At 43.4% G+C, this 24661-nt stretch overlaps 1 protein-coding gene across 1 annotated transcript; it reads right to left on the bottom strand.

Moving 5' to 3' along the window:
- Positions 1-1860: 1860 nt before the first annotated feature.
- On the bottom strand, positions 1861-23292 carry LOC137901122 (rho guanine nucleotide exchange factor TIAM1-like). Its single transcript, XM_068745122.1, has 25 exons — positions 22399-23292; positions 21063-21528; positions 19956-20128; positions 18822-19046; positions 16852-17037; positions 15669-15815; positions 15511-15582; positions 15034-15204; positions 14621-14725; positions 14118-14199; positions 13798-13884; positions 12775-12987; positions 12202-12299; positions 8079-8264; positions 6383-6451; positions 5985-6110; positions 5800-5908; positions 5100-5279; positions 4902-5020; positions 4716-4824; positions 4561-4619; positions 4352-4457; positions 4103-4190; positions 3809-3981; positions 1861-3522 (listed from the first exon to the last, which is right to left on the bottom strand). Exons 1-25 carry the CDS (start codon positions 23290-23292, stop codon positions 3014-3016), a joined length of 4752 nt encoding a protein of 1583 aa, XP_068601223.1. The 3' UTR covers positions 1861-3013.
- Between the last annotated feature and the right edge of the window lie 1369 nt (positions 23293-24661).

Here is a 24661-nt window from a genome sequence, read left to right as displayed (position 1 = left end):
ACCATTCATCAAAAACAAATTCAATCACAGGGTAAAGTCCCATTTGATGAAAGTCTGTTTCTGTACAGCACATCTCAATGGTTGACGTAACTTCGGGGACATTTCTTAGACGGTAAAACCTATTGCTATTAAAAAACGTCAGATCTAAAATCCCCCCAATTAAATATATGTGAAAGGCATTGGTTTACAATGTATGTAGGCTGTGATGGCGTGTTTATGTGCTGAGTTTTTGTGAAACTGAAGGGTGAAGAGATGATCCCTCCCAGCCGCCTCCTCCTTTACATGTAAACAGAGATGCTGAAAAGGTGTTGAGCACAGAAACTCGAGCAGGATTGGTTTCCTTCTGCCTCAGCATTGTCCATTTGCCAGCAGTTATCACCTTGTCAATGCCGAACACCCAAAGACTTCTTGGGTCAAAAGTGAATGCAAACTTATTCTGTCTTATTTTGTTTTCAGTGCAAGAAGAACAACCGAACAGTGAAAGAGAAAAAGTACCCGGAGTCTAGTTAACCTGAAACAAATGGAATCCAACCCAAATATTTCAGCAATAATTACCTTCATGTACTTTTAATCTTAATGTTGTAAAATGAAGTTTGAATGGGCACCTATAACCTAAAGAATGGCCTCTCCTAAGTCAAGCGTGACATGTGACAGCAGTCTCTCTGCAAATAAGAACATGGTCAAACCAGCAGGCGATTTCAGAGTTCTCAACGGAACACGCTTTGCTCATCGGAAAGGTATGACCAACGCCCGGTTATGCTGTTTCTGAGAAGTGTAACAGGAGACGTCATGAAGCAGGAACAGAAACCGTCAATCCTGCTGAACAGGTTTGTTCAGTGATACTATCATTCTACATAAATGTGCACAGCTTACTGTGTACTGAGGAACACATGAAGGTGAACTCAAATGCATTGAATGCAGTGAATTGCACGTAATTCCATTCTCTTTCCTCTGTCTATATCATCATTTCACAAAATAATAAAATATAGATTTCTCCCATCTATGTGTGAGTTTGATCAAGATTTGCCTTTTTTTCCAGCCTTTAAACGAAGTGCACTCGGCAGCCTTCCAGCAGATCCCATTGCTGCAGACAATAGAGACTGTTTCCTGTAATCTGAGGGAGTGCCAGAGCTTTTAGGGAAGGGTGGAGATTGACAAGCGTGATAAAGGGACGGGTCTGGGTGTCCACACAGCTCAGTGGTAAAAAAAAAGGAAAAGAAAAGAAAGAGGAGCTAGGGAAGGGGGGGATCATTGATTATTACGTTGTGTGTTCACTCGTGATATAACAGAGCAACTGAATTTCTGATGTCTTTGACATCAACAGCTGAATTACTGTTTAAGGATGTATTGATTCAGCAAAAAAAAAAAAAATGCAAAGGTTGGACTCAGTCTTCTCAGAGAGGCCATGTTGTTACCAAAAAGGAAAGGCAGTTCTATTATGGGAAGTCTCAGATTAATTTTAGTACGGTAGTTCTTTCTATCGATGCTGCTGGTTCCAACTGAGAACATTTAGGTTATGATGTGATACGTCATGCATAAGGTGGGCGGGGCCATAAAGCATCCCAGCTTTGCGTTCCATTGTAGAGCCTGTGAATTCCCCCTGCTGGCCATTAGAAAGAGTGCAGGTATAAAGCGATTTCAACAAACAGATTTTCTTTCCTTATTTTATTTTTAAATCCTTTCGCTGACTATCATAGGTTGTAAATACAAAAGTGGCTTTTACGGTCTCCTAAATTTAAAAAAAATATATAGAGAGATTTCACTTTTGTTCCGAAATTGCAGTCCATCTTTGTGAGCTGCTTTGAGGCAGGGCATTGAACCTGATTATCAGCTGCTGGGAAAAAAAGCCACACAAACCAATCACTTTGAATTATAAGTAGGAAACAACTTTATTATGATATCAATACATCTTCTATGTACAGAGTAATAAAAATGCAGTCTTAGTAGCACAATGACCTGTTTATGATGTCGTTCATTTCTCTGTCATGCTCCAAGTCTTTTCCCTTGATTGCTTGAGCACATTTGGACTCTTCATGAAAATAATGACTCGTGTTTTTTTTTATGCAAACTAATTTACATTAAAAATAAATAAAAAAAAACATTGCTTTGTAATCCATCACTAGTGAACATGTTCTTTAAACACTATAACTTTATAATAGCTGATGTGCAAATCCCCTAAAGCAGAAGACTGTGCAGGCATGTGAAGAATGAAATTTAGAATCAAGCATTCTGTGAATGGCAATACTGAGGGGCAAAAAAAACACAAGAAAATTGTATCACTGTCAACAACAAAAAACATGAACAGCAAATTCAAGTAAAACAGGATTATGTTAGGTTAAAAAAAACAACAACTTAGAATCCCTTGTCTATCGGAATAAGAGAAAAAACACATTTTCCAAGGTAAAAAGAGACACTTTAAGTTGTAAAACAAGATTCAAACCATACAATATATAACCAGGAAATTGGTTCTCAAAACATGTCAGTGTATATTCATATGAAAATGTACAGTACGGTGAGCTATGCAAGACAAGACCTTTGCAATTATTTACTCTATTTCTTTAGGGACAAAACATACACAGCCCTTAACTACTTAAAATATCATCTCTGAGTCACATAAACAATACAAATATTTATCTTCTTGCAATGTCCAAATTTGGCAACAGCAGGCAGGGCTATAGAATTCTGCCCAAATGTGCAAACCATGCCAATCAAGAACAACTGATTAGATTTCATGATTGTACCATTATTTCATCTCCCAAAGTGTGCATGTCTATGTGGCAGCATTTGATTCAAAATAAAGCTCCCTCGTTTTGTATTCCTGTATTGCTCCACTACTTGTCTTACCTGTACAGAAAGCATTTGGCAAAAACCAAGGTAAGGAAAAGTACATCTCCTACTAGGTGTGCGGTATACGTCAATGCCCCATGCATCGTTTGTGTAGATGGATGACTTATTCCTGTGGAGCCCACGTAAAGCTGTTTGTCACTCGCCGTCTGGCTGTCTAATTCAGCATTTATGTGCCACAGTCCGGGGGTGAAACAGATTGCTTTCTCCGTAACCAAATCTCCTTGTCCATTTGCTCCACATCGTCATCAATCTTGCTGCTGTGCTTGTCTATGTTGGGCCACTTACTAGCTGATGGGGACTTGAGGTTCTCGCTCTCTTCTCTTTCCTGACTTGCCAAGGACAAAGCCATGATGGGGGATTCCAGCTCCGTGGACGGCAGTCTGGGTGTCCGGCAGAAGTCATCGTCATCACTAAGGATATCAGTTTCCTTCACCTCTCCTTGGTCCTCGTATTCTTCCAGGTCGAATTGTTCTTCCACCCAGCGATCCGTGTCGCCTGCGAGGTCAGACTGCTGCTCCTGCGGCACTTCATCGTCCTGCTGCAGCCGAATTACATCAGGTTCCTGCGGTGACGCGAGGTCCTGTTCGGGATCTCCGTCAAAAACAATGTCTGTGTCGATGGTGAAACGGTTGCGTACCAACTTCCTCCTGCCGAGAGTCCGCGTGGGGGCAGATGCTGCACAAAACAGATCACAAAAAAAAACAAATGACAAAGATGATAATGACGGTGACACTAACATATTCAGGACGTTTGTTTGTTTTAGTCACATAGGACTGGCTGAATAAAACGTACAAAGTTCCAGGTTCACCTGGAATATCCAAACTGATTCAAGCTACCCCCTATATTAAATGCACCGGTATACGTGGAGAAAAAAAGTCCACTACAGGACCTATACAGAAAGAAGTTAGAATTTGGGCCACTTGAAGGTGTAGGATGAATGCAGCAACAGACCAGCAGTCACCTGCTCTATTTATGGAAGGACGAGCGCCCTTCAGGGCACAAAGGCGCTTTCCTCCAAAGGGCACGTACTGCTGGCTGAGCGGCAAACTCTCCGTTTTTAGAAGCTGCCGGCGGTGCTTCTCCCTCAAGATGGAATGGACCGTCTTCAGAAAGTCTTTTCTGCTCTCTGGAGAGCTGAGGGAGACAGAAGGGCGTGTTTTCAGATAGTCACTTTGTAGATAACGGTAGACGGGGCCATATCAGCACAAGCTGCTATCAGCAGTGGGATTCAACCTCCATTAGAAGGGATCCTCACCTACAGCACAGCTGAAAGGTCCTCTCTGGCCTTCCCTCTGACTCAGACTTTATGTGGACTATGTCGCACACAGCTGAGCCCTCCCCATCTGGAAAACAGATAAACATAAAAAAAAAAACCTCCGGACTTTGTCTTATGCACAGAGTAACCTGGTATGCTTTACTGAAGTAATTTGTGGCACTAGAAGAACAAAACAAAAAGAAATAGCATTTCAATACAGTAGGCCGTAACATTCACAGCATAATGTACCTGCATTGTTCAAGGACCTGACTTGAAGGGCATCAGTTGGGATCATGTGACAGAATCGGAAGGGGTCTTTCTCTTCTGAAGACATAGAGACCCGATGGGACCCACCCTACAATCATTCAAATAGAGAATTTGTTTTTGGTCCTCAAATGCTGCACCTGGCAGTGTACAATGGTAGAATGTGCTCTTCTTCATTCCTTTGAGAAACGCACCATTTTCTTTTTCTGCTTGGATCCATCTCTGCATATGAAGACCACTGCTGTTTTAAACACTATATATAGGAAAAACAGATCCATTATCACGAGAGCTTCTTTATGTGATACAAGTGAAAACCATGAGATAATCATAGAATGCACCCATAAAATACCAAATGTCGCCATCTGGGGCTCTTTCTTCCATTTCCCCAGAGAGGCAGGAGGGTTGATCCAGGTCACACTGGTGTGCAGGAGCAGGTCGCCCATGGACAGATCAGCAACCTGGCAAAAGCAGTGGGACGGCAGTGATCGCTACACGTGCACACTTTAGTTAGCCGGAGAGAGCATGTTCATCCTACCTCTTTCTTTTCTCCACTCTGCTCAATGATGAGCTGATCAAACACTGCTCCGAACTCCTCGTGGATCTTCTGCATCTCATTGATGTGGCTGGCCACTTTGTTCATGGCTTTCATGGCAACTTCAGAAGGGGGAAAAAAGAACCACGAGGTCAGGGTTGAATCCTTGTGAGAACACTCAGCCATGCGAGAGCGCCTTACCATCCAAGTGGTAGTGCTCCTCACTGTCTGGGTCTGTGAGCAAGTAGAGCTCCTTCAGGAGCAGGGGATACTTCAGCACCCTCTGGATGGGTTTGATCAGGTATGACTCCAGGGTGGAAGAGTGCTGCTGCTTGGGGTTGCGCTCATCCAGGAAGGCTTTGAAATTCGCATCAGTTTTGGCTGGTGGGAAAAAAGAAATCGCTTTGAACGACTTCCAGATATTTGAGCCGCTTTCATATTCGACCCATGACGTGTTCTTTACAAACAGATGATTCCAATCATCAGTGGTTTACACAATTCATTTTAGTTACATCAATATGTAAAAGCACTTAATTAGAAACTATCTATAGCCAGGTCAGAAAGAACTGCTCCATATAGAAGTGATGGATATAAAGAATGTCAAAAACAGTTTTATGCAAATAACACAATCAAGTCTGGTCGTGGAGGCACTGAATGTAGAACAAAAGGCAATCCAGTCAGTGGTAAAGGGAGTGGGCGTACTAAAGAGCGATCAGCACTGCTTATTATATCTTCTCAGCCTAGGGAGCCACCAACTTGAAAATGCGTAGAGATCAAATGGACAAATGTCTGACTGACAACTCAGTGAGCAAATCTATGGAGCTCTGCACAATACGGCAGATGATTGATGGATATAAATACGCGCTCTTCTTTGAGCCGAGGAGGAACGCCATTCACTCACCCTTTACGAGGACCTTCGGGACTTTGGTGTGACTGGCGCAGAAAGCACTGTAGAGTTTAAAACGATCTGCATAGTACAAGAAAGAGCCTCCCAGAGAGAAGAGGATTTTCTGTGGGAAAGGGAGGAGAAGTTACCCAACCAGCGGTTTGAAACATTGACATTCGTTCCACAAAGAGATGGCCTACCTTGAACTGGTCCACTCTCTCCAGCTTCTCCAGATCCGGAACCAGTTTGGTTCCATCTTCCAGAGTTTTGAGAAATTCCACCTGGAACTCCACCATTTCCGGCAAGTTCCCAAACAACACATCCAGCTAGGGGAGACGAGCCAACATGATTTCTCTGTACTCCCTTGCTTTAATAATGTGTGTTTAGAAAGCAATAAAACTACATGCAATTCATTATTACAAGTGCGTGTAAAACATCACTTTTCTCTGCCAACCTCCCCCTCGCTCTCAGCATCCATCCCTCTTGTCCTTGCACACAGCTACTCTCCACATGATTATGCAACCCACTTTTCACAGAACATTTCAACAGCGTTGGCATTTTAAAAGCCAGCTACCTTTCACAGGCTCATTTGACATACCTCATCCTGAGTGAGGAAGGTTTCTTTCTGTAGTGGCGTTAAATATCTCCCAACCAGGCAATTGAGATCCTGGAAGAGGAGTGTGCATTATGTTTGAATCAACGTTGTGTGTTTTCATCAGACATGCAAACGCACAGCTTTTTATTGGCTTAAATACAACATGCAACCAAACACATTAAAGACAGTGGTAATGTGTTTTTTTATATATATATATATATATAAGGGAAGCTATATAGAAACATACTGATGAAATTAAGTCGTATCATTGTATAAAGTTGGTGAAATACCGCCCAATTTATCAAAATTAGGTTGGCCAAACAAAACATTGACAACATTTCTAATCTTTACCTGCAATTAGGAGGTTGTTTTTGATGCCGTTTGTTCGTTTGTCTGTCTGTTAGTAGGATTACGGAAAAACTGCTGGATGAATCTTGATGAAAAAAAAGGGTCTTGGTCTAACTTACATCTGATCACATTTTGAGAGCAATCTGGATGCCTGTTTGGATACGAACAAATCCTGATTTTCCCATTTAGTTATAATGGAGGCTTTTTCAAAAAGCCGTAGCTTGTAAAATAAGCATTCAATTCTTTCACCAAGAATCAGTCATATATGCACTATCATGCAAAATATCTTCTGAATCTGATCCAGAATGAGGTCAGGAAAATATACAGTAATACCTCGACATACGAGTGTTCCGAGATACTAGCAAGCCTGTGGCGATATTTTGAAATGAAAGTATAAATTTGAGATACGAGCGACTTCCAGATGCTGACACCAGGTGGCCGAGCGCTCCAAGAGCACGTCACTCATTCAGTGATGTTTGCTGTATCTGTGAATATTCTTTATAAGTGATGTGTCCAAAGACAGCAAGTGGTAAGGATGGCAGTGACGAGAAAAGACCCACGATGAAGATGATGAAGATGAAGCATGAAATTATCAACAAACACGACCGTGGTGTCCGTGTAAGTGATTTGGCACGCCAGTACGAGTGGAGCACATCAGAAGGGTGTTATCAAGAACACAAAGCCTTTCAAGGGCATAACTATCATGTCTAAGTTTATCTAAGTGTATATGTATACCCCCCCCAATCCCTCCTCGCACGGCACACCACTGTTACCGCTAACGTCTGTCTCGCAGTTAAAACTCATAATAAAATCACATTTTATATTACAGTAGTACTGTATATTATTTATTATATTGAATATAGCAATTAAAAAAAAAATCTTATTATCATTGATTTGAGTGTTTTTAAACAGATTAAATCGTTTTCAGTTATTTTACATCAAAATTTAAGTGATTTGAGTTACGAGGTTGGTCAAGGTATTACTGTATATATATTTAGTCTTTCCATGATTTTGTCCGTGCCTGCAGTATATTTCAAAACATTTGAACTACCAAATCCAACCCCTACAGACTCGACGCGCAAACACCACATCCATTGAGTGCGAGTAATTAGGAAAAATAATCCAAATTCAGAACGAGCCCGTCCGTTCTACAATACACCAGTTATCGTGCAAAATTGTGTGCAGGCAAGGGCACAGCTGCACACTCCTCATATCTCCTGGATAAACATGGATTGGTGATGAAGGCAAAGACAACCCGACGCAGGCAGAAATACAGATTGATGGACAACAGCAACGCACGCACACTCACAGAGACCATCTGTCACTCACAAGTAAGATTAATGATACTGACTTTGACATAGGCGCGTTCGGTCTCCACCAGTTCACAGATGACTTTGCGGAGCTTGTCAGCATCGGACAGCTGCCGCGGAGTTGAAAGAGGTGGGAAGGGCGACTCCGGGCTAGGAGACGATGACACACACTCCGAGGGATTCATGTCATGGAGACTGCGGCAGAAAGCAGCAACTTGTTCCGTACTCTGCAAATTGAGGGGAGAGAGAGAGAGAATCGAGGAGAATCTGTAAATCCAACATCAGGGCAACGGAAGTGAAATCCAAACAATGAACGAGTAGAACAAAAAGAAACACCTCGATACTAACTTACAGGATTCACTTTTCACCTACTGATGCACAGAGAATCATGACTGTGCAGAGAGTGAGCCTGGAAACAGGCAGAGAAGCCGTTTTGGTTTTGGTCTATTTTCACTCCGTCACAACAATGACTCTCCGCCCCCCTCTAATTCACCCATATCCCTCGTTTCCCTGGTGTTGTCCTCCAACTGATGGATCGGTGGTGTCATATTCCACAGAATCAAAATATACACACAATATCTATCCATAAAATGTGGGTTGCCATGGAGACCAGCCTTTATGTTCCATAGACTATCATTTTGGATGGAAATAGACCCCCACCCAACAGCCTACGTGGCTAAAGTAATACACTTTGTTTGCAACAAGCTGAAAACTTACCCTGTCATAACTGCCATATTTTAAGTTTGGCCTTTGATATCAATACAGCGACAGAAAAAAAAAACAAGCACAAACACAACTCTGTGCTTATCTTACGTAGAAGGAATTTAAGATCAGAAGTTTTCCAATTAATATTCTGTCATAAATGATGCAAAAAAAGATCCAAAGAAAACGGCACAGCGCAAATCACAGGAATCACAGCAGGTATTGAAAGCAGACATTTTTTATAACTGACAATCAGTAGATGCTTGAAGCAGCTCTGGGATACAGTGGCTGGTTCTCCAGAATGACATGGGAGGAACATTGTGTTAGCCAGGGACCCGGTTACGCAGGGTCACAAAAGCTTCCCGTGCAGCTTTGCAGTCGACACTGGTTCTGAGCATTACCATTTCATCACGCAAACGCATCAATACACAAGGCATAACAGCTGTTTTTGTTCCTCTTGACAATTTCTCAAACAATCAGGCCGATCTCAATTATCAAATCAAGTCGGAAGTGCCGTGTCTGTAAATGTAATGATGATGCAGTAGTGCCTTTCTTTTAGCAGAATCTGCAGAGAACGATCTGCTGCAATGAGCATCTTGTTCAATTTGTTGTTTTCATTTTTGCTAATTAATGATGGAGTAAACATAGTTAATGCACAGAGTCTCCGTGACTCCCTGACTTTTACCACTGCTGGTAAAGATCCTGTTAAAACAGGCTATGAGATTTGCCCCATTAGCATCCATAAAGCATTGCATTGTCTGTATTTGTTCCTCCATCTTCCTTCATCTCAATGTAAGTTTAAGTGCAGTATGACAGCAAGATTTAAAACAAACAAAAACAAGAAAAAACACTCTGAAGCAAACAATCAGTTTTCCATCCAAAAAGAGGGGCTCAGTCTTTCAATAAAGGTATTTCCTGCACAAGCAAACAACAGAGCCTAATAAGACTGTCACAGTCCAGTCATAGTTTTCAGAATCACAATCTGGGCTAATTAACACCATGGCAGCTTAGTTTTCACGGACAGTCATGCCATGACCGGCCGTGCAGAAAGAAAGAGAAAGAAACGGGGGGGGGGGGGGGGGGGGGCTCAAAACATAAAGCTTTCACAAAAAGAGAAACTGCTGATAAGAGGCCGGCTTGGGTGAAACTGTCAGATGACAGCGATGAGCATTTCCCCCCCATCTAAGTGAAATATATATTAAAAATGGATTCAAAGAATGAAAGCCCTAATGGTGGAGTAGGAAGCTGATTATACGGCTGCCCTGAGAGAAGTCTCAGATCACAGCTCGAGGTGCCAAAAGAGAGAACTCTCCCACAGTCAGAGTGTAAGTGTAAAGATGCAGCGTGCAAGTTGTACAAAGTCACATCAAGCCATGGTTGTCTGCAGAAAGTCAGAGCTGCCCATCTGGCCATGTATTACAGAGAGCCAGGTAAAGAAAGCTGATAGAAAGAAGGATTCTCACCAGATGCAGCATGTCATAGATGGAGTCGGAGGAGCGCTTCCTGTGGTTGCTCCACTTGAGGAGGGACATAGCCAGGTGTAGGTGGACAGTCTGCGTCAGTTTCAGAGCCAGAGAGAAAGAGACTTCTCGCTTTGGAAAGAGTCAAGACTAAACTGTGCCTCTCCAACACACACAAAAAAGACAAGGAGCTGTGGTGCTTGTGATGAAGGATGAGTGAAGCTGCACAGCCTCCTCCTCTCCGCCCACCAGCGCTTACAGTCTTCCAACTCCGCTTCCTTTCACCCTCACTGTCTGTTGTGGTTCCGTCACTGATATTCTGCCGCTACCTCCCTCGCTCTCCCTGTTATCTACAGGCTGTTAAACTCAGGCACAGATTGCGAGGGTGAAGATCTCGCCGACTCCTTCACCGCTACAGTAATATCATCCAGAGCAGGGAAAGCAGAGGAGCAGGAGCAAAGGAGGCTTCTCCTCAAAGGTGGAGCAAGATTGGCCGAATGAGCCATGCTACCTACTGCAGGTAGGTAAATGAAAGATTTGGGGAATGGGACGGGTGATGGGGAGAAGGGAGCAGCAAATGAGACGCTGAATACAGGAACAGCAATACAAGAGGTTTGACATGAAGAAAATGAGAAGTCGCCGTGCCAAAATGTATTTAAGGGTAGGAAGCTATTCTGACTCTCAGAAGGCGTCCTGGTTCAGATCAGTAAGTGGACAAAATCAAGAAGAAAGAAATACACCTACAGATATTCCATGCAGATGCTGTCAATCTCTAACTGGAATCAAGGATTTATTTAAGAACCGAGTCTGTAGTGCATTCCGTTTTCCACAACACCCCGACAAAAAGCAGACAGCATATAGCAATGGACAGTTTGAAAGTTATCCAAGATGCAACATTTTTTGCAAGTGCTTGCTTGTTCACTGAACCAGTGGAGAAAATTGTGTTATTGCCTAGTCGACGATGAAATTTCACACTAGCTGGTGAAAGTCAGCACCAAATGGTGAGGCCTGGAAGAAATCCTGACTCTGAATTTCTGGCACAAATGCCTGAAAACTAAACAGCAGACCAATGTGGCCAATAAAATATAGTGAATAAGCACTGAGGCTATGTTGCATGTTACAGAGGATGTTTACCCTCTTGTGCAGGAACAATGATCTCTACCGGAGGGCCAAGTAACGTTTTCTGTAGGGGTTAGTCTCTGGAGGAATACTTGTTTTTAGACGAGGATGAAGTCCAAGCACAAATACTGGTATGATTTTGTTCGATTATGAGCTTAGAGTTCAATTCCAAACATTTCTACTGCATTTCAGGATACTTAATCCCAACATATCTGTGTCCTGTTATAAGAGGCTGCACTCTGCTATGAGAAGCATTTGAGGATAAAAGTCAGACTTCCTTTGAAAAAGACAAATCTAGGAGAACAAAACATCATTGATGGAATGCTCAACATTTCTTCCTACATTTTGCTGAGAACTGAAATCCTCATTTTGATCATATTATAATAAAATGCATCGTTACAATGTCTGATAATAGGAATTTAGGAAAAAACAGTGATCCTTGAAATGATGCAATGAGCACATGTTTTCATTTGAGATCTTCAAAATGACATTTTCATTCATGAGTAGGAGCCCAGCTGTCCATTGAAGCCAGCTGGTACCAGAAAGATGCCACTGGCTCAATCAAAGACAAATGCATCTTTTAAATTGGCATTAGAAGATTTCATTCGCTTATTTTGACAATCCTGCTCTGGGAATTATTTTATAATGCGTGTCCAAATGCTTAATTAGAAGTAAACTAAATATATCTTTGCTCGTTATGACAATGATTCAAATCACCACACATAATCCATATGGGCACAACTCCGCTTCCTTAAATCAGATAAAATGTGTTCGTAACAGATGGAGCTGAGGAGCGATGCTGTGAAGGACAAATGGAGAGAGCCAGAATATCAAATGAAAGTTTTATTCAGACACTGAACAAAATCGGAACCGTGGATTCTACCTTTCTGCATTCTAACTCGCTGAAGATCTCAAAGTCATCATCAAGGCTGTCTCCGGCACTCTCAAGCAACAGTCCCACGCCGTCGTCCAGGATCTCCTCTGCAAAAAAAGAAGAGGAAAAAAAAGTAATGCATGACAGATAAAATGCTGAGCATTTTCTTTCTTTAAATGTGATGACAACATTTTAAAACCACTGTAAAGTACACAGGAAATACTGTCATGGACTCGTCATTTCAGACCATGGAAGACAAACTATCAAACTATTCTACAAAGCCGGGCTCCAATACCCCGCCGGCAGGCTGCTATCTTCACCATTTGAGTGCGTGCGTGGGGATTCACCAAGGAAGCTGCAAGAAATCTTATGTGGTCTATTTTTGGCCTGATAAGGAATACAGAAAAAAACACTGAGCTTTTAAAAACTACACGTTTTCGGGAGCTGGACATGTCTTCCAAGAGCTGCTAACAAAACCTGCAAAAGCGTAAAGTTGCTTCATCCGGCTTTCGATGAATAGTAGACAAAACAATAAGATGGATTCTGATGAGCTTTCAGGCTGTGTTTGATGGCGCTTCTCACCTTGACTCTGGGAGAAGATGTCGGTGTAGAGATCGGCCTCTGCACCTGAACGGCGTGGCGGCAGATAGCACAGCAGTCGGCGGTCCACCGGGGGCAAGGTGTTTACCGTCAAAGCCAGCGAGGCTTGAGAAAATGCAGCCTTCATGTCTGAGAAGTTCAGACTGTGAGAGTCTTTTCCATTCAGTTGAAGTATTTCATCTCCTGCATTAAGACCTGCAGGGTGGGAACAGCATCAGCTTCCATTCAGGTCACTGCCTTTCACACTTTTATGCACTAAATACACAGCATCATTTCATCAAAATAAGAAAAGCTAATTGGACACATACAGTATCGCTGTCACATATCACTTGCAGTAGAAGTTGATGTGAGCGTATTCTGGGCATCAAAAATTCTTTACAAAGACAGTTTACCGTTGAGCCTCATTCCGTTTTGAGTTGGAGGCTATTTGTCCCTGAACAATCGGCTGTCCTACGACTGCAGGTTATTCCTTTAGCTGACCCCTAATGAAGATGAAGAGCTGCCATATTTGTGAGAAACAAGAACATTTCAAATTGTTACTTCGGGGACACTCTGCTGCTGAATCAGCTGTTCTTTGCCTTCCAGACACTCGAGCATGAACCTACGAGGAAACAGCAGGCATCTCACTTTGCATATTGCAGCATTACTGCGTGTGTTTTACCTGCACTATGGCCACCTCAGCATAATGCTTTAACATCACTCAACCTTGCGATCGGCACCTCACCGCAGCTGCTTTGCATTGGTGGCCCTACTCTGAAGCCTGAGAGCAGTTATGATTACAGTAATCAACACTGATGAAAGTGGCTGTGTTCTCCAGACCCTTCCCTGCCTTTTCTACAACATGCGCTAATGCATTTGTAAAGAGAGTGTATGGATGTCCTTGATGTGAGGATAATGCCCTGTTTGGAAATCATAAGGGGGAAAAAAAGCTCTAAAGCGTCAGGTTCAAAACAGATCAGGAGGTTTTGACAAGAGTTCATTTGATGTAAATAAAGAGAGAGGAACCTTTGGCAAAGGCTAAACCCCCCGCTTTTACATCTGTGATGTAGAGCTGCTGTACTCCATCCTCCTCCACCACCGAAATGGAGAAACCTGGAGGAGGAACAGGAGGGGGAGAGAGGTGAGAGAAGAAGAGAGACACTCATATACAGTATACACCGTACCGGTATATAAAAAAAATACATCTGAGGGATGTGTGCAGTAAAAATGGGAATGGTCACTTAAAACGACCGGAAATAATATATGAACTATTTGACAGTAATTTCATCGCAAACAATTAAAAAAAATTCTTCATAACGACCCAGAAACATTTAAATAGTTCCTACCATAACCAATCATGCAGGATTCATTTCTGTCAAACTGGATCACTTTTGTTATTTTGGCGCAGAGCTCAATTTCTTTGTACAACTGCAAAGAACAAAATAAGTTATTATATCAAATATGAAACAACAGCCTCCTTTGTTCATAATCTGGTGGGTGGGTTAGTGACGACACAGAGCGAGGTGGCTTATGACATATGATATAAATACTAAATGCATTGCAGATACAGTTGAGTAAGACTGATTTATGCATTTGGCAGAGGGTCTTCCCATGTAAGCAAATCTCCTGAGAGAACATATGAAATAAAAAGGACAAAAATACAAATGCTATGAATAATTCACCACCAAATGGATGATTCATTGGTGCGTGGTTTTCTGCATATATTGTGATTTCTCACATCCTGATGTAATTACTTTGTTTGTTTGTTTAGACTTTAAGATTAGAAAGGTCAAAAACGTATTTAAGGGAGAACGGATCAGGATCAGATCATAAGCAGGGAGCTACAAACCAAGTCGCAGACGTCCTCCTCGGGTTTGGGAATGTACAATTGCACTTGGTTTTCAATATGGAATTTGAGTCGCAAGTAGTGCTTGGTGGGATCGAGCTGATGAGCCTGTGGGAGGACAGACAGAAGAATAATAAGATGTTTCATACCAGAAATGTGACAGCAGATTATCAGCAATTCATTTTTGCTTTATTGAAAACAAAATTACGCTTTTCAGCATTTTTACCTAGCAAACCAGATCTGTATGAGATATGAGTCAGAGTTAGTTCTAATCTTTCTGACTCAGGGATTGACTATCATAGTAAAAGCACATGTTCATTCAAATGGCTTTATGTGTCTGTTCTGCACACATCACTGGGGTGAAGCGTGAACTGCAGGTTGGGTCAGGTCATTTGAGACTGGCTGCAGATGGTTACCTTGCAGATGGTTTCCAGAACGAACAGGGCCGACTCCCCTGGTTGGATAATGGTCAGCACCGGCTGGTCATTTGGCAGACAGACCCACGATGGGGTGATGTGGTCAGGCATCCAGAGATCACTTTCCGTGCTGGGCGGTGGAAGGTCTTCCTCAGGTCCATGCTCGCTTTTCTTTGAACGGAGACATTACATTATTCATTCAACCTGCTAACATAATGAACTCAAACACTTGTAGTTCTCATCTGATTGGCTGCAGCAAATATACTCACTGTTGTAATGCGTTTATCAAATCTAGCACTGTATTTTCAACTTGCTTAAAACTACAATCTCTCATGCGTCTGAGCAGTGGATTTAATCATCACCGCTGGGCCTTGCTACTTAGGATGAATGAAGGCTCAAGATTTAGTGGACAAAGTTCCTTCATATTTGACCCACGCCTAACTGTCAAATGTGCACAGATGGCGAACAACTCCTCACCGTTTGTTTGTTGCTATGTTCAGAATATATGCCATCTGCAGGACTTTTCTCTGGCTGGCCATCAGCAAAGACCTGCTGGGACAAAAAGAAGAGCAGGTGATCAGAACAGTTTCCTTTGGTCACTTGAAAATAGATGCAAATCATAAAACCTTTAAGACCTGGTTGATGCTGGGATGGGCTTTTGTTTTTTTCTTCGAGGTAGTGTCGAGACCCCAGAGAGAGGAGAATCTACTCTTGCGTTTGCTGCAGGAACGAGACATGGCCTGTGTTCGTCGTCTAACTCCCACCTCTGTTCGAGCTGCCACCTGTAAAAACAGAACGGCTCAGTCGGGGCTCAAACGCACAGAATACGAAATCTGCATGTTGCTTTTTTGCAAGTGGACTGCGGTCAGACTCAATTCTTTTCAAAAGCATCTTCCAAACAACTTTAAGATCCATCAAGAAACAACTTGTATGTAATTTGAGGATATAAAAGTTCACATAATCTAATTTGTCGGTCCAAATAATTAATATATAATAATCGAAAATTAATCTGTTTACCTTGAGGGTATTATAGTAGTTCAAGGGCAGAAGTCATTGCAGAGAAATGATTGAAGAAAAATGTAGAATTATGACTAAAGACATTCTGAATTTTACACAACGTAGACATGCCCAACCTCTCTCATTCGCTTTACAACATGGAATAAACAAAAAGAGAATTCGTGCCTTGCTGCTCTGCCCGTCTCTAACACAAAAAGGGATGTTTTCTTGCACTAGCAGAGTTTCATCTGTGAAGTACATAAACGCAGTAGCCCAGTGGGAGGTCAAAACTGGGAAAAAAAAACCTTCAGAGTAGGTGCCCTGCATGAGACCCAGACTCTAAAATAGCAGTTACTAGATAAGAAAAACATTGGCTGACACTGCTCACTTTAGTTCCGGGAATCAATTGTCCTACCATGAGAGATGTAGCCAGTGGTGAAAATGTGTACGTCCAGAAAGATGGAAAGTATTTCTCTCTGTTTCTCAGGGATTTCTTACATACAACTCATCCAAAAACCCAAGATAACAAGTTTGAAGCCTGCAAAAGCTAAAATTTGTGTAGCTGAAATGTACCTGAAGGCCTTCTTGGAACCCACTGGGTATTATCTAATGACAATTTAGGTGCATTTATATGCAAATATCCATCTATATTAGATCCAAGATTTAGCCGAGCGGGGCTCTGAACTCATGAATAATCACAAGATTCATGAAGGCTGCACCCCAAAAGTATGAAAATGTAAATGAATGCAAATCGAATCTCATTTGTAAAGGTATATGATGGCAATACTTTACTAAATCAGATTCAATTAGTGTAATATTTACCAGTACATGGAAGGAAGACACAGAGAATATACCCAGCCGGCCCATTGCAAGCTTGGTGGGGCGGGAAGCAAAGGCTAGGAGGCGTTTGGGATTGGGCAGTTCTCCTCCCTGCAGGCTGGCCAGGTAACACCTGAAGCGGAATAGATCCATGTGAAACTGCTCCAGGTTCTGCTCCCACAGGAATATCTGCAGAACGAGAGGAACGCAACAATTCAGTGAATAGTTTAAATTCAGTCACGGGGAACTCCTCTCTTTGCCCCAGCAGCTCTGGTATCACTTTGCTGAGTGTCGTCACCAACTTGCACTTGCTGTTGCTAATGTTTGGAAGGATATAATGATTATTCACTGGGCCGTCCCTTCCCAGTCACGGTGCTTGCATTGGTGTTTGGAAGAGGCGCTCAGGGCCATGGCAAAGCATTCTGTATCTCTGCCAAGTAGCCCAGAGAAGAGGGAGAAACAATACTGCGCATACCACTGGCAGACTGAAGCTGGGAGCGTTTCAGTTTTCTCGGGAGCAGGGCTATATCTATTCAGCTCCCCACAATGTGAGACTTGACACTGCCAAACCGAAACGCTTACGACCTAACTCACCAGACAAAGGCCATTTGATCTCCCTTCTATGCAGGCAGACCTATTAAAGACAACATGAGCTTTGCAATTAATTAATTGAATGGCAGAATATTGCTGGGCGCCATCGGGCATAGCTCTTAAGAGAAAAGACAAAAAAGTAATCGGTTCTGAAAGGTGTGCAGCTCAAAGAGCCTGCGTCTCCATCTCCTGCATCACAACATGAATTGAAATGCTCATTTTTCTCCAGCCTTTAATATGACTGTTAAAAATCACTGATGAAAATTTCAGAACAGAAAGAGGCATAGTCCGGCAGCAGCAGGTGTCCCGGGGAGAATCGTCATCCTGCAGGTTACTAAAGAAGTGTGGATTATAATCTTCAGCAGGCTGTTTCCTCGTTTTACAATTTAACTTGTCAAGATCGCAGTGGTTGAACGAGATGAGTGCTATTTAGAGTAGTGTGGCCGCTTGCAATCTTTACAGATGTTTCTCCCAGAGAGGGATTTTCTTTTCATCATTAAGGTTTTACGCTTTGCATTGTCAGCTCAGTACATGCGTGTTAAAGCTTAGAGTTTCAGCTCTAGCTGAGGACTCACATTGATGCACTTGGCTTAACGTGCTGTGGCTCAAGTCTGTTTATTAATAAAGTGAATAAAATGTCTAATTTTCTGTCCTAATCAAATGCCATCAAGTTCTGTAGTTGGACGACCCTAAATTCTTAAAAACCCTACTAGGAAAAAGGAAGTATTGAAAAACAGTTATCTTATGTATTCCTCAAAAACGGGCATGGAGACAATGTCAGGGTGAGACCACGTTTTTAAAATCCTCCTTTAACTATGTTAAAAGAGCAAATCCCAGAACATATTTTTCAATGGCGAACTCTTAAAAAAATGCAGAATTTGTTAATTCCACTTATTTTCACTCAAAGGCGTCTCTAAAAATTCCTTTGTTTGAAGAAATTGTGAAATAACAGCAGGATGTTTTAATTAAAATAACACAACATCTTTTGGTCCCTGAACCTCTTCCCTGGATGAACAGGATTGGCCTCATGAAAATGTACCGGTAATAAAATAGCATTATTCCCAGACTCCTGTTAAGCACGGCTGTTGATCCCCATTAGGTTATCAAACAGGTTGAAAAAGGCACTCGAAATCTGTCTGAGGAGGAAAAGGAAGTCCCCTGACTGACGAGACAAAGAGTGTGCTGCCAGTCGCCTGACACTTAACAAACTTTCACTCTGGGATAACGTGACTTTCCTTTTTGGATCAAAACATATGTTTCACACAAAAGAGTCATGTAATCATCTATTAACAGACTCTCTTCTCATGCATCACATCGTGATGTTTATACACACAAAAAAGAAAGAGCGAGCAAGAGAGAGAGAGAGAGCAAGGGAAGCCCACTTGGTCCAGAATCGTCTTCCTCTTCTTGGTGTCTGTAACAGAAGACAGCTGCATGTCTCCCATTTTCTTCATCTTCTCGTCCATATCTATCTTCTGCTCGAGTTTCTTGATTTCAGCACGAAGCAGGCGCACCGTGTCCTCTCTGTGGTGCTGCCGGGCGACCGCAGTGGCACATGTTGAGTGAATGGCCGTGATCCAATTTTCCAGCTCTGTCTGGCTGCTTGTCTGCATTGGGACGAAAAGCAAAAAGATTTCAGGTGTTAAACCAAACAAAATAGTCGACATTCACTAGAAAAGCACCCGGAGAGCACAGACCTCCGCCAAGCAGCTCATTCCCCTCCTAATTGGATTTACACCATCCACATGGTGATCTGGATCATCAAGAGGTTCTAAATTGTTCTTGGTATCTTTATACACCAACAATGAAGAGTCCCGTCCCCCCCCCCCCTTCTGCATACTGAAATATCGCAATTATGCACTGGCTGGCAATCACCAGCCACCGCACATGTGATTTTTTATGAATCAGAGTCTATGTTGATTTTAACTGACTTTTGAATCCGTAAATGGAGTTTTCAATGTTAAAATTAGATATTTTTTTCCTGACCTCATCCTGGATCAGATCCAGAAGACATTTTACAGGATAGTGCATATCAGACCCCTTTATGACTGTGTTTTTTGCTGAGTGAATTTGATAAGATATTATTTTTTGAAGAAGCCTCCATTATAAGTAAACAGGAAAATCCCATTTCTTTCTTTTTTTTTGTATCCAGACAGGTGTCCGGATCGCTTTTAAAATTTAATGAAAGCTAAGTTAGACCAAGACCCATCTTCAGATTCATTTTCATCAAGATCCATCCAGCACTTTTTCCACACGCCTACTAACAAACAGAAGGACAGACAAACGGCGTCAAAAACATAACCTCCTTAACGGAGGTAATTAAAGCCCTTTACTTGATTTTCTGTGTTGAAGCAGTTCAGTGTTAATCAGAGGGAAATCAGACATTAAAAGTAGAGCACAAAAAGGAAAGAAAAACATAAAAAAGTGCATAGAGGTCAAAGTGACGCGTGTCCATGGGGAGGGGACTTTGCTTAAATGTCATTTGGGCTGTGAGTTGGTAAATACAGTACTCTTACCTGAAAAAGAAAAGCATCTCCCATGGAATTGCTCAGACAAAACACGAAGTCCTTCTTTGGATGCTCTGGTACAGCCTGAACAATGCTGTTCTCTACCCAGATGGCATGTTTGGGAATACTGCTGTTGTCAATCCCTGAACGGCCGTCAGTCTCATAGAAGAACAATGTGCAGCCTAGAAAAGAAAAAATGACATTACTTAACAGCACAGATTACTGACGGAAGTCTCGTGGAAAGAACGACAAAGATACTCAGAATTTTTTTTAAAGTCAGTTTTGCTCGAGACGGTGAGTCTAGCAATTTAATTCTGCTCTCCAGTGGCCAACATTAAGAACTACAACATGATATGTTGCAGCAATGGAAGCATCATGATCATGGTTTTACGGATTTAATTTAAAAGCCCAGTCAAGCGATACGGAATATAATATTAGGCTTGCATCACTCAAGTTAAGGCTTGGATTACTGAGCATTCTGCATCTGAAGTTAGATTAGAACCCGATTTTATGCACATCCAACTGAATCAAAACCGAACTGTCAACAAATACATAAAGATAACTAGAAAAGCAGTCAGAGCGCAGACCTCCACCGAGCAGCTCCTTCCCCATCTAATTGGATTTACATGCTGATCTGGATCATCACCAAAAGGTTCAAAATTGTTCTTGGTATCTTTATTCGCCAACTACGGAAAGTAAAAGTGAATCAGATGTGTATTTTTGTAACAGATATTTAAATCCGAAAATGGGGTTTTCCATGTTAAAATTAAATATTTTTTACTGACTCCATTCTGGAGGTGGTGACATAGAGGCCCCCACCCTACCTGACTAAAATTTGACGCTCCATTGACTGCAATGTTAATGAAAATGTCAAAGTGATCCAGAATCCAGGCCCTCTTCTGGGTCATCATCAAAATTGAATGAACTATTCCTGGTTTTTACCATTCCCAACATTTCCTTAAAATTTCATCCAGATCTGTACACAACTCTTTGAGGTATCTTGCTAACGGACGGACAGACAGACAGACAGACAGACACAGACAACATAACCTCCGCCTCGCCTTGGCGGAGGTAATAAAGAGTTAATGTTATGGATGCATTGAGGGCACGACACACCTTTCAGAGAAACCCAGTAGCTCTTCCACTTTCGCCTCGTGGCTGATTCCACCTTCTTGTTCTTCTTGTGCACAAGGAAATTCTTGACGGCAAGCCTGCCAGCTTTGCGTACCATCCCCTGGGCAACGCTGAGCAAAGGGTACGACTGGTAGGCGGAGCTCATAGTGCTCTGCTCATCACTCAGGGCGGAGCCGGCCTCCTCCACGCTCTCAGTCTGGCAGGAGCTCATCTCCAGTTCCTGACGAAAGTTCTCATAGACGCCCTGTACGCAATCACTGGTGCCGCCGCCGCCGCCACCGCTGCTGCTTCCACTGTCGCTACCTGCAAACATGCTCCTGCCGGCGGCTGAGGACACGGAGAAGGAGGCCGACATTGTCTTGTAGCGTCTCGAGTGTTGTTCCGTCTCCACCATCACCCCGTCGATGCCACTGTCCTCGTACTCGCTGCCCTCGCCGGCTGTGACATCCTGTGTCATGGCGGAAGCACAAGATAGGTAAGGTTCTTCACCGAAACGAGGAAAGTCGGTCAAAAGCTCCTGCTCTGACTGATGACTAAGCAGTTAGGATGAAGCCATCTGTCTGAAGCAAACGTGTTGCAGAATCTCTGGCTACAAATGCCTGGTAGACACAAGGGTTGCATAAAGTGAATTACTTGGAGCAAACAGTGTGCCGTTGTTGAGTAAAGGTCTGTCCTCTCCTACTACCCACATGGCAAAAGGCTCCTGGGAGATGAAGGGGGTTACGCCAAGTTCGGTATCCCCATCTGGTCACATGACCCAATCATGCGCACCAGAGCTTCCTTCTCTAAGGCCTACCATACACGTTTTACTGTTACACTCTTCGACAGGCCTCCCTCATTATCACAACAAAAGAATGCAGCATTTCAAACGAGGGGTGAATCAAAGCGCCGCCTCCTCCCCTTCGGTCATCCTCCTCTCCAGAGGAAAAACAACCATTTCTTCAGGGAAGGCCGCATTGCTCCACCGGCATTCCTTTTACGCCTCAGTCTGCTGTGTTATCGGTGAGGTGAATGCCCTAGAGGAAATAGGCTAACAAATAAACCAGGGAGGGACTGTCTTATTGGTGATGCCACCAGACTCCATTTAAATTCTGCCCAAGCTTGTCGAGCTTTGTCCAAGGAGGACACAGTTCAGCTGTCTGAGAGTAGAGAAGAGCATCAAACGGATACTAAAACCCGACTTCACATGTTCATAGACGGAGGAAACCATCTGCTCGTCTTTCTGGTGAATGCAGCATGATTTAAATGGAATTATATTTACAAGTTACGAACGAGCGGCGTAACGGCCAGCATGGTGTGAAAGCGTGCTGCATCTCACCTGTGTCGTCTGCGCCCTCCTGCCGTGCATGCTGGTGCACGTGGTGGCCTGATGGTTGCTCAGGCCTTCGGACAGGCAGTGAGAGCGTCGACAGGGTAGGGTGAATGCACCGTACAGGTTCCCATCCTCCTCGGATGGGGACAGCATCTTGTCGACTGCTCCTTGCCTTTCAGCCCTGTTTGCATCGTGCCACTTAGCGTAGCGGCGTTGGGTTTGCTGGCGGGCCGGCTCCTTCTGGCTGTACAGCTCATCGAGGGAGTTTGCCCTGCCAGCTGAGGCTGAAGGGCTGGACTGCAGGCCGGCTTTGCAGCCATTTAAGTCCCTCTCAGCCGTGTCGACCATCTCCTCTGTGCTAGTCAGATGCTCCTGGCTGAAGTCAGACAGGGAGAACTCCAGACTGTCATCTCGCCACATGTCTGCAGACTTGGACCTCTTCTTTTTAAATCCAATGGTCTCCTTGGACCCATCCTGAGTTTTTTGAAGGTAAGTCACCTCCCCCGTGTATGAATCTTCATCCTGGGCCTCCTCTGCAGTGGGGCCAGGTAGGGTTATGTGCACCGATGGATTGGCCAGGTCGATGTGAAAGGACATAGGCCGCAAATTCATGGCCACGCGGTCAACCCAAATGGGGCTCCCAAAGTCTGGAAGAGCGTTTGCCTCATTGAAGGGCTCCATGCCATTGTCAGCCAGGGATTGTGGGATGCTGGGGGTGCTACTTGAGCGTGTGCTCGTCTCAGAGTTCCTGTGCTCCATTTTCCCAGACGAAGCATGTCGAGAGCGTCTGGCCTGCTTGTTGGAGATGCGAAGAGACCGAGACATGTGCTTCCGTGACAAATAGCCATGCCTGGCTCCATAGAGAGCGTGGTCCCCATTCAGGCTCTCAACATTTCCCATGACTCGGATGTTAAAAGAGGTCATACAAATTAGTGAAACATCCCAAACATCCCTTCAAACAGAAAAAAAGACTATCTCTCTTTGACAGAATTGTGTTTTGATGGTGGCTTACCTGGCAGGTGGTGATTATTTTCCTGCCATTTTGTATGTCACGGGATTTTCAGACAGTTTTGTCCCACAGGCATGATCCAAAAAGCTCTGAAAACAATCACCAGACAGGAAATCAGATCAAATATGCTCGCTGCGTTTTCACTCATGTATGCAGAGAAACCCAAAAGGTGCCCGCGGCGCTGAACGTAAAAGTAACTCGGAACCATTTTGCGAATAATTACTTTTCACCGGAGTCGTGTATTCAGAGAGTTTTCCGAACAAAATGTATGCAAGTTGCGGAGATGTTCATTTTAAGTCAAGGCAAGTTTGACCATGAACTGGAACAAGATGAGGGACTGACAAACTGCTGGCCTGATACCCATGAAGAATTACATAATTTTATTCATTTGTTACACTAATAAAAAAATAAATACAATTTTACAAAGTAGATTTTTATTGTTTTTGAAATCTTGGACCTCATTAAAAGTTGCATGTCAAGTCTAACGCAAATTTGTTCAGTGGGTTATTGGGAAGTGGCCAGACTGTAGCCAATGAAAACAACCCCGTTGGTGCGGAAAAGTAAAGACAAAGAAAGCAGCCAGCTCTGGTCAAGGCAGCGAGATAAACATCCTCCTTCTGACAGAGGACATGATCGACTCAATCAGCCCAGCCCCCGCCTCCATGCCCTGGGTTTGTGTGAAGCAGAAGCAATGAGCATTGCGACAGCCTGAGTGAACACGGGTTATTCGGAGCAGAAATAACCTTTCCATGTACAGTTGTCTGCTCTAAAGTAGCCAGCGGGCTGGGAGCAAGAGTTCAGACCGGATAGCCTGCTCCAAACAATGTTCTGCTCCATGCTTGAGACCGTCAACAGATGGGACAGGAGATTAAGGAGCCACGCTGAGCCTGTTGTTCCTCCTGGTGTGTGTTCACCTCCTTTTAGGACAGACCCTTTTGGGAGGGGAGGGGGGGTGCAGTGTTTCTACCCCCCCTGTATATTTGATGCAGACGAGTGGGATCCCAACCCTCTGCTGCTGTCGTCAGGCTTGCTGTGAAGGGGGGGGGGGGGGGGGTGGGTATTATGTAACCTGGAGCTGACCCCATTTTTCAAGCATATGCTTCTTCCTTTCCCCTTTCCATTCTGCTCACTCATCACTGGCACTGCAATGCATAATGTTTGCTGTCGATGGAATAAAACGGTCCATCTCATCCTGCAGGGTTGCTGCCCCTTTTTAGTCTGGATAGCAGGAAAAGAAAAAGGAAGATGGACATATAGCTA

This window comes from Brachionichthys hirsutus, chromosome 11 (genome assembly GCF_040956055.1).
Source record: "Brachionichthys hirsutus isolate HB-005 chromosome 11, CSIRO-AGI_Bhir_v1, whole genome shotgun sequence".
Taxonomy (NCBI): domain Eukaryota; kingdom Metazoa; phylum Chordata; class Actinopteri; order Lophiiformes; family Brachionichthyidae; genus Brachionichthys; species Brachionichthys hirsutus.
Note: the sequence above shows the minus strand (reverse complement) of the source record. Positions and strands in the feature narration are given on the sequence as shown.